Consider the following 11,258-nt stretch of genomic DNA (forward strand, 5'->3'; position numbering starts at 1 on the left):
GGCAGCAGAGGAGCAGTGGCAGCTGGACGTGTGGTGGCTGTTTTGCAGTCAGCAGGTAAATAAATACTTAGATGTTTCATTAGGATTTTAACTTGTAACAAAGAAAAAGTTCATGAAAATATCATAATCTTAGATTAGATAATGACATATGCTCTATCATTATAATAGTACATATAACAATGACATAATCAATGATCTAATTAATGATAACAATAACTGTGAATAATGATTCAGTTCATTTTAATTGTATTTATACAGCGCTAAATCACAACAACAGTTGCTGAGTAACTGAGTCCCAGGGCTGACATACTTGTTATACTTGCTATAGAAATAAAGCGATCACCAAAGCTTGAAGTGAAAACACAAAGTCGGACACACTCGAGTGTCGCACATGATACAAATTCTACTTGTAAGCACAAATTGTTTGGATTTTGTTTTATCAGTGCATAATAATGCACTGATAACAAAGTGACATATTACCATCTGGTTATAAATTGATGGTCTGCCAAAAACTAATTTCTGACATTTAAACTGTTGTGAATGACACAGTGGCGTTTAATCTGATGCAAATTTCTCATGAACGAAATCAAAAATTATTTATTTTATTTTATGCTATAAAGAACATTTCTTTCAGAAGCTACAGCCACAAAGACACTGGTTTCTTTATTTTATATCATGTGACCACTTCATAAATCCTACTAACACCACGGCATTTACCAATATAAGCAAAGATAAGAAACACAAAAAGTGAGGAGAAATGACTCTTCAGTTTGTGTGGCTCTCTGTCGCCCTCTGTTTTTCAGCTGTGAACATAAAGTTTTGTTTCCGAGGAAAGGAAACCTTTCTTGCTATAAAAATCATCCCATTTCAGAGCAGAAACAGGGCAGATAAAGACATGGACCCCGGTGAGTCATTTGAGTTGCTGTGCATGAATCGTCTTTGATAAAAAAATTATGGAATGTTAATGTGTGTTCTTATGTTGTGTTGTAGTGACAGCTGTGTGCAGTGCTGCAGGAGCAGGTAAGCACTTTATTTAATTTTAACTCATTTGAATCAAAGCCTGATCCATGTCTGATCCATGTCTTCTTCCTGCAGTAGGTGCCGTAGTCGCTGCTCCTGCTCTTCTGGGAGCTGCTGGTTTCACCTCAGCAGGAATAGCTGCAGGCTCCTACGCTGCAAGCATGATGTCTGCAGCTGCTGTGGCCAATGGAGGAGGAGTGGCAGCAGGAAGTGCAGTGGCTGTTTTGCAGTCAGCAGGTAAAAATAAATAAATAAATATTTTACCAGCAATTACTCAAAAACCTTTATTATAAACCTGAAATATCCCAGAAACAATAACATGTGACTGTGCTGCAGTGAGGATAATACGACGGACTATTAGGTCCACGTAAAGAAAAATATTATCAATCATTTTGAGAATAAAGTCGAAATGTGGAGATTACAAGTGTCTGAAGAAAAGCTCCCACGGTTGCTACTGTATGTCATCAGAGTTTGTGAAATTGTGCTTCAGAATCGGTTTTAGTAAGAAAGAAAGAAATGATTTTTCTTTAAGCTCATGAACACAGTGTGATGATAAGTGTTAGGCTGTACAAAAAGCTGCGGCTGGTAATGGACAGATGCGAGGTTATCGATGGTTACATCCTCGTGCAATAAAGAGGATGAATGTTGTATCACAAGACGGCTGATCAATTTGTTTCACTAACTCATCTAAATAAGGAATTTTCTTTAGCGGATATAGCGCATGTGGCAGCTTGTGTTCAAACAGTAATGTCCATATCAACAACATTTCTGTTGTGGCTCTAATACTCCGTCGTAGGATAAAGCCTCCCTCTCTCCTCTGCAGCTCAGTTACTTCATCTAACTGCTTGATCAGCTGTCTGGTGTTCTGAAGCCTGTTTTCTCTCTGCAGGTATGGCAGGTCTGTCTGGGGCCGCCACCGCAGCCGTGGGTACTGTTGGAGGGGCTGTTGGAGGATTGGTGGCTGCTCTCATCTGAGACCAGGAAATTATGATAATCAGAAAGAAAAAAACAATAATAGTAATAAATGACATATTTACTGCTGCCAATTGGAAACAGTTGCAATAGTATCAGCGTCATGCTTCAGCAAAGCTTGGCTGAAACTTGCTTGCTGGTAATGCTGTGGTGTTTTATTACAAAACACATGGACACGGACAAATTGTGCAATTTTAAATAAAGCCCTAATAAAATACTGAAAAACGTTTTAAAGTTGTGTTTTGTTTATTTGCATTATTATGGTTATATGTTATTATTTATTTATGTATGTGTTATCTTAAAAAAATAAGACATGTATCATTATTTTTATATAACTGAGTCCCAAGGCTGACATACTTGCTATAAAAATAAAGCGATCACCAAAGCTTGAAGTGAAAACACAAAGTTGGACACACTGAGTGTTGCACATGATACAAATTCTACCTGTAAGCATAAATTTTAGATTTTATTTTTTAACTGCATTATTATACTGATAACAAAGTGACATATTACCATCTGGTTATAAATTGATGGTCTGCCAAAAACTAATTTCCGACATTTAAACTGTTGTGAATGACACACTGGCGTTTAATCTGATGCAAATTTCTCATGAACGAAATCAAAAATTATTTATTTTATTTTATGCTATAAAGAACATTTCTTTCAGACGCTACGGTCACAAACACTGGTTTCTTTATTTTATACATGTGACCACTTCATAAACGAAACACAAAAATACAGATACAGTTTGTGTTGCTCTCTGTCGCCCTCGGTTGTTCAGCTCTGAACATAAGGTTTTGTTACTGAGGAAAGGAAACCTTGCTTGCTATAAAAATCAGCCCATTTCAGAGCAGACGCAGGACAGAGGAGCAGTGGCAGCTGGACGTGTGGTGGCTGTTTTGCAGTCAGCAGGTAAATAAATACTTAGATGTTTCATTAGGATTTTAACTTGTAACAAAGAAAAAGTTCATGAAAATATCATAATCTTAGATTAGATAATGACACTATGCTCTATCATTATAATAGTACATATAACAATGACATAATCAATGATCTAATTAATGATAACAATAACTGTGAATAATGATTCAGTTCATTTTAATTGTATTTATACAGCGCTAAATCACAACAACAGTTGCTGAGTAACTGAGTCCCAGGGCTGACATACTTGTTATACTTGCTATAGAAATAAAGCGATCACCAAAGCTTGAAGTGAAAACACAAAGTCGGACACACTCGAGTGTCGCACATGATACAAATTCTACTTGTAAGCACAAATTGTTTGGATTTTGTTTTATCAGTGCATAATAATGCACTGATAACAAAGTGACATATTACCATCTGGTTATAAATTGATGGTCTGCCAAAACTAATTCTGACATTTCTGTTTGATGAAAGCGTAATCTGATGAAATTCATAACGATAATATTTTTTTTTATGCATAAGAAATTTAGAGTACACAAAGACCTGGTATTTACATGACTTATAAATACTAACCACGCATATAGCAAACATTTCTCATGAACGAAATCAAAAATTATTTATTTTATTTTATGCTATAAAGAACATTTCTTTCAGAAGCTACAGCCACAAAGACACTGGTTTCTTTATTTTATATATGTGACCACTTCATAAATCCTACTAACACCACGGCATTTACCAATATAAGCAAAGATAAGAAACACAAAAAGTGAGGAGAAATGACTCTTCAGTTTGTGTGTGCTCTCTGTCGCCCTCTGTTTTTCAGCTGTGAACATAAAGTTTTGTTTCCGAGGAAAGGAAACCTTTCTTGCTATAAAAATCAGCCCATTTCAGAGCAGAAACAGGGCAGATAAAGACATGGACCCCGGTGAGTCATTTGAGTTGCTGTGCATGAATCGTCTTTGATAAAAAAAAGGGAAAAATAGATGTTAATGTGTGTTCTTATGTTGTGTTGTAGTGACAGCTGTGTGCAGTGCTGCAGGAGCAGGTAAGCACTTTATTCAATTTTAACTCATTTGAATCAAAGCCCGATCCATGTCTGATCCATGTCTTCTTCCTGCAGTAGGTGCCGTAGTCGCTGCTCCTGCTCTTCTGGGAGCTGCTGGTTTCACCTCAGCAGGAATAGCTGCAGGCTCCTACGCTGCAAGCATGATGTCGTCTGCTGCAGTTGCTAACGGAGGAGGAGTGGCAGCTGGAAGTGTGGTGGCTGCTTTGCAGTCAGCAGGTAAATAAATAATTAGACGTTTTATTCGGATTTTAACTTGCAACAACATGCAAAAAGACAATTTTCATGAAAATATCACAATGACATCATCACTGAAATCATTAATGATAACGATAACTGTGAATAATGACGATGATAATGATTCAGTACACTGTGATATCAGCAGGACTGAAGTTATATAGGCACAAAGTATAAGTATTTCTCAGCTTCTTTGTGTCATGGTGCTGCAGGTGCAGCTGGTCTGTCAGCTACTGCTGGTGCTGCTGTGGCTGGTGCTGGAGCAGCAGTGGGATGGCTGGCGAGTTTCATCAGCTGAAAATCATGAAGAACTCATATATTTGCTTTACCCATCTTTTTATGCCTAAAGACGAATAAAAATACTTAAGAAAAAAATCCTGATTGAAGTTGTCATAATTCATGCATGAAAGGCTTAAGTATTACATTAATAAAAAGATTTAAACTCCAGGTGATCTCAGCAATAATATTGTTTTTTAGCCGTTTGTAATACTAACTGTATTCTTAAACTTATATATAACAAGGACAACACAAGTTCTTACAGATAGACGACTGATGAGGCAGGTTTAAGAGTGCAGTCAGAAATGAACATGACTGCCATGTGTTATGTGTTTAGTTTATCTCTCTTTAAGTTTACAGTTAAAAGGAAGCCATTTTATCCAAAAAATCCAAATCCAATTTAAAAACAGAAGGTTTCCCCAAAGTGCTGTACAGAAACAAAAGGGTAGAAACACAAGATACAACCCTGACACTCACATATAAGCATAATAATATACATAAGAACATATCAACTCACAGCCAGTCTGAGCTATCGAAAAAAGGTGTGTTTTCAAAAGCGATCTTAAAAACAGGAAACGAAGATGCCTGTCTAATATTTAAAGGCAGCGTATTCCAAAGTTTTGGGGCCATAACTGAAAAGGCTCGTTCTCCTCTACATTTAGCCTTAGATTTTGGGACAACCAACAGCAGCTGGTCAGCTATCTTAGGTGTCCCTAAGAATTATCATCATCATGATTACAGCAACTGTTAGCGTGTTTATTAATTCACCTTGAGAACTCAAAGCCAAAACATTTCCTCTTTGATAAATGTATTATTTAAGGTTCAAGGTTCAAGGTTCAAGGTTCTTTATTTGTCACATGCATAGTTATACAAGTATAACACACAGTGAAATGTAGCCTGACACGCTCCTCGACATGTGCAAAAAATTGGGGGGGGGGGGGGGGGGGGGGTGTAGAGGAAAACATTTTATATATATATATATATATATATATATATATATATATATATATATATATATATATATATATATATATATATATATATATATATATATAATAATATCAATATATAATATATATATATATATGTTATATATATACTATATACACATACAGTGGGGCAAAAAAGTATTTAGTCAGCCACCGATTGTGCAAGTTCCCCCACTTAAAATGATGACAGAGGTCAGTAATTTGCACCAGAGGTACACTTCAACTGTGAGAGACAGAATGTGAAAAAAAATCCATGAATCCACATGGTAGGATTTGTAAAGAATTTATTCGTAAATCAGGGTGGAAAATAAGTATTTGGTCAATAACAAAAATACAACTCAATACTTTGTAACATAACCTTTGTTGGCAATAACAGAGGTCAAACGTTTACTATAGGTCTTTACCAGGTTTGCACACACAGTAGCTGGTATTTTGGCCCATTCCTCCATGCAGATCTTCTCGAGAGCAGTGATGTTTTGGGGCTGTCGCCGAGCAACACGGACTTTCAACTCCCGCCACAGATTTTCTATGGGGTTGAGGTCTGGAGACTGGCTAGGCCACTCCAGGACTTTCAAATGCTTCTTACGGAGCCACTCCTTTGTTGCCCGGGCGGTGTGTTTTGGATCATTGTCATGTTGGAAGACCCAGCCTCGTTTCATCTTCAAAGTTCTCACTGATGGAAGGAGGTTTTGGCTCAAAATCTCACGATACATGGCCCCATTCATTCTGTCCTTAACACGGATCAGTCGTCCTGTCCCCTTGGCAGAAAAACAGCCCCATAGCATGATGTTTCCACCCCCATGCTTCACAGTAGGTATGGTGTTCTTGGGATGCAACTCAGTATTCTTCTTCCTCCAAACACGACGAGTTGAGTTTATACCAAAAAGTTCTACTTTGGTTTCATCTGACCACATGACATTCTCCCAATCCTCTGCTGTATCATCCATGTGCTCTCTGGCAAACTTCAGACGGGCCTGGACATGCACTGGCTTCAGCAGCGGAACACGTCTGGCACTGCGGGATTTGATTCCCTGCCGTTGTAGTGTGTTACTGATGGTGACCTTTGTTACTTTGGTCCCAGCTCTCTGCAGGTCATTCACCAGGTCCCCCCGTGTGGTTCTGGGATCTTTGCTCACCGTTCTCATGATCATTTTGACCCCACGGGATGAGATCTTGCGTGGAGCCCCAGATCGAGGGAGATTATCAGTGGTCTTGTATGTCTTCCATTTTCTGATGATTGCTCCCACAGTTGATTTTTTCACACCAAGCTGCTTGCCTATTGTAGATTCACTCTTCCCAGTCTGGTGCAGGTCTACAATACTTTTCCTGGTGTCCTTCGAAAGCTCTTTGGTCTTGGCCATGGCGGAGTTTGGAGTCTGACTGTTTGAGGCTGTGGACAGGTGTCTTTTATACAGATGATGAGTTCAAACAGGTGCCATTCATACAGGTAACGAGTGGGGGACAGAAAAGCTTCTTACAGAAGACGTTACAGGTCTGTGAGAGCCAGAGATTTTCCTTGTTTGAGGTGACCAAATACTTATTTTCCACCCTAATTTACGAATAAATTCTTTACAAATCCTACCATGTGGAATTCATGGATTTTTTTTTTCACATTCTGTCTCTCACAGTTGAAGTGTACCTCTGGTGCAAATTACTGACCTCTGTCATCATTTTAAGTGGGGGAACTTGCACAATCGGTGGCTGACTAAATACTTTTTTGCCCCACTGTATATATATATATGTATATACATTGGGTGAATGTGCAGTAGTAGCAGCAAGCAGGTGAATTCTGTACATTAATATGAATAGACATCTGACTATTTTACAGGATAGACAATATAAACATATTTAAAATTAAAGGAATTGAAATGTACATTGTGCCTTGGTTTAGTGTCTGGAAGAGTCCTGTCTCAGTCAATTATAGATGATGTGAGAGGGCGGGTGTGTGTGTTTAGGGCACGGATGGCTTGGGGATAGAAGCTCCTCTTGAGTCTCTCTGTCCTTGCCCGGAAGATGCGGAACCTTCTACCAGATTGCAGAAGTTGGAACAGTTTGTTGCCAGGATGGGACGGGTCCTTCAGTATCTGTAAGGCATTGAATGATTAAAGATGAGCATGTACATGAGACCTGTCAGGCTCATGTGCTGAACTGAACCAGAAACACACATGCAGAATCAACAATGACAATAAACTGAGAGAAACAGAGGGTTTAAATTAAACTGGGTAATGGTGATAAGAACAAGGTGATACACACAGCTGAAGTAATAACACAGGAAGTGGAACAAAAGATAACGCACACAGGTCGGAGCTAACATAATAAAACAGGAAACAGTGACAAAGTCCAAAACTGAAAAACACTGGGACAATGACCCAGGAACACTGACAGATCTCTTTTGTTCAGAAAACCACAGGCAGTTAACTGCAGCCAGTTTTCCCAAGAGAGAGTAACCTGGCTCAGCAGTATACAAAGTTTTATATGTGAATGTGCGTCTGTGTAACTGGTTAAAACTGATGGGGAGAAATTATAGTTTGCACTAAACTATCCCTTCATTGGTGCCCCAAACTAGTCCCAGCCTCTCAGCACTAACGATTTTTCCCTATTTTCTAACCTTTACCAAATGACTTGCTGTATTAGTGACCATGAGAGCAACCCTGGTTGAGTTACAGGATGCAGTTTTTGTCTCACGCAGTCCCGATGACCCACACACCACAGCATTTCAGTCAGGTTAAGCTCTGGACTTTAATTTGCATGTGTTTTTATTTTCACATTAAATTTGTAAAGACAACAGGAGCATGCAGTCATTGGACCAGATAAAACATCTTTATCCTCTACAATTATATTTTATTTCAAAATCATGAGTAAAAATCAGCAACAAAGGTTATCAAACATTTTTGTAATTCTCAAATCATGCTTTAATCTGAGTCTTTGACATTTACATATAAGAATACATTTTCATTCAGGATATTGAGATTTGTCACAGGAGGAAACATTTGTAGGCCAGTATACGTTATTCAATGGTTTAATCTTCATATTTCACAGTCACGTTACACATAGTTGAGATCACCCAACCCACTGCTCTTAATAATAATAACAATAATAATGGATTGCATTTATATAGCGCTTTTGGGGCCCTCAAAGCGCTTTACAATTCCACTATTCATTCACTCTCACATTCACACACTGGTGGAGGCAAGCCACAGTTGTAGCCACAGTTGTGCTGGGGCAGACTGACAGAATGCAAGAAGGAATTTCCTCTTAAGCAAACAGAACATACAACAAAAGAAAAAACAGGTCACTCAAACTAACCTGCCTTAATAATTAAAAGTACAGAACTTGTTTTGAAGTAAGAAAGAAAAGGCCCTAAAGGCAAATTCCTACGAGGGCCTAAGAGTACATCTTTCACCATCTTACAATACTGTGATTACAGCCATTCCCCAACTCTCTGTCAATGGTATTCATGGCCAATGATCAGTGGGCTTTGATCAATGGTTGCTGATCAATGGTCATGAGAATTTGCATAATCATGATGAAGGAACTGACCTCCCAGCCCATCCCAAGAAGGGATTTCCTCCTAAGCAAACAGAACATATAACAAAAGGTAAAACGGGTCATTCAAACTAACCTGCCCTGACAAATTCAATGCACAGAACTTGTTTTGAAGTAAGAAAGAAAAGGCCCCGATTCTTTATTTATCTGGTTCCTGAATGTAAAGGAGAACTCTTCATGGGCGAGGCTTCATCACATTCCACTGCTGTTGTCACTGCAGTGGTGTGACGTCACAATTACGTTTGAACAACTACTAGAAGATACAAAGTGCTTCAAAAATAGAAATAGTACAAATTTAAATAGAACAAGTATGATAAAAAAAAAAACATTAAAAAACATAACTACATGTCAAATATTCATAAAAGCTTTTTAATGTTAAAAAAAGAGCATTAAGAAGCAACACCTAAGGCAATAAAGTTCCTGTCCTCCATGAACTGTTCTGTGACAAAAAGACCACTGTGGGGTCACCTGTCCGAATGACAAGTTTTGTGGTTTGTTTAGATGAATCTTTGCAAAGCTGCTGCCTTGTTCTTTTGAAAGATAACAGGCTTCTCATGGCAGCCCTTCCAGCCATTTTCTAATTGTATGAGCTTTAGGATAATAACAGAGAAATCTATAGAAAGTAATAAAGTCAGTGATGAAGCTCTTTGTTTTCATTTTGTTTTATTTGCAGTTTCTCTAATCCTTGCATGGTCTGAGCTTCCAATAACATTGTGGGACTGTGCAGAAAACAAGCACCAAGCAGTATATCAGTGAAGAGCCGGGGTAAAAAAACGAAAAGACTTTCTTTCTTACATATCTGCCTTAATTTGTATCTCCATCAATGATATTATTGTAAGTGATCTCAGTCCTCAAATTGTCAGTGTTGTCTTCAGGCCTTTAAATCCAGTCTCTATATTTCTTCCACGTTTCAGTTACAGTGGTAGAAAAAATTTTTGAACCCTAAACAATTTGTATGCTTCCCCAGTTACAGAGAAATGAACAGTCACTCGTTTTTATGGTAATTTAATTTTAATGGAGAGGGACAGAAAACCCAGGAAAAAAACACATGACAAAAAAGGTGTAACTTGCCCATCACTGACTGAAACAGGTGTTTGAGCTCATTGAACACAGTCAGATTACTGGCTCTGTAAGAGTGATGCATTTATGGACTATGGATTTGATATTGTTACTGTACATTACATTATGGTGTTTACAATAAAACCAACTATACTTTTATTTTGCATGTGTTTTTATTTTCACATTAGATTCATGAAGAGAACAGAAGCGTCAAACAGTCTTTGGACCTGATAAAACATCTTTACCCTTTACAATAATATTTTACTTCAAAATGACAGGTAAAAATCAGCAACAATTTTTATCAATGATTTTTGTAATTCAGTTCTCAACACATGCTTTATCTAAGTGTTTGAAAATTTGTGTTTATTCAGTGTGTTAACCTTCAAATTTCACAGTCACGTTACACGCAATTGTGAACATCCAACTTGCTGCTCCTCCAACACTGCCAAACAATAAAGGGGCAATCCAAGACAGACATGCTGCGCCTACAGTAAAATCACATTAGACACCATTAGCTGCTTGTTATACTTGTTCAACATGAGCAAAGCTTTTATTTTTCCATCTTCACCACCTGATACATAAATTATTTTAGTCGTGAACATTTATTTATAGAGTCGTGTTCAATAAGAGCATTTTATATGTTTTACATGTACTTAGATAAACATCAAAAGCGAAGTGGACTAAAATATTACTATTCTGAATTTACCTGAAGCTGATCCTGTTCCCGCTCAATGAGAAAACATGTCTGTTTGTTTGGTTTTGTTTTACACACATTTAGAGAGAGTGAGAGGGAGAGAGAGAATATATAACAAAAATGTTTTTTTACCCCAGGACTGCAAGATTGCTATGAGACCTGCTCCACCTACATTAGCGAGTGCTAAATGTGGAATCAGGTTGGCAGCGATGGAGCCTGCTGCTATTCCAGCTGAAGTGAACCCCAGTGTAGGCAAATAGGCAGGGGTCAGAATCACAGTTCCATCAGGTAGGTACTAGATTAAAAACAAAAAACAAAAACAAACTTATAATAAAGATTTTCATATCAAAACTATGCTGTGGTGATGTGATGGTGTACCTGGGGACCCAAGAACTGCCTTGCCTGTTAATAAAATACAAAAAGATATCAAATAAAATCTTGACAGTAACAATAATAATTCATATAGACTGCATATATA

General features: G+C 37.8%; 1 protein-coding gene across 1 annotated transcript in view; it reads left to right on the top strand.

Annotated features, from left to right (window-relative positions):
- LOC121811896 (interferon alpha-inducible protein 27-like protein 2B) overlaps positions 1 to 4,591 on the top strand; it is a 9,783-nt gene extending 5,192 nt beyond the window's left edge. The window contains exons 5-11 of the mRNA XM_042223757.1: positions 804 to 905; positions 991 to 1,020; positions 1,096 to 1,257; positions 3,740 to 3,841; positions 3,932 to 3,961; positions 4,037 to 4,198; positions 4,429 to 4,591. Of these exons, the coding sequence (XP_042079691.1) occupies positions 804 to 905; positions 991 to 1,020; positions 1,096 to 1,257; positions 3,740 to 3,841; positions 3,932 to 3,961; positions 4,037 to 4,198; positions 4,429 to 4,514 (674 nt within the window). The 3' untranslated portion in view covers positions 4,515 to 4,591. The remainder of the gene's footprint in view (positions 1 to 803; positions 906 to 990; positions 1,021 to 1,095; positions 1,258 to 3,739; positions 3,842 to 3,931; positions 3,962 to 4,036; positions 4,199 to 4,428) is intronic.
- Positions 4,592 to 11,258: the final 6,667 nt, after the last annotated feature.

This window comes from Haplochromis burtoni, unplaced genomic scaffold, assembly GCF_018398535.1.
Source record: "Haplochromis burtoni strain Fernald_Lab_line unplaced genomic scaffold, NCSU_Asbu1 Contig_119, whole genome shotgun sequence".
NCBI lineage: Eukaryota > Metazoa > Chordata > Actinopteri > Cichliformes > Cichlidae > Haplochromis > Haplochromis burtoni.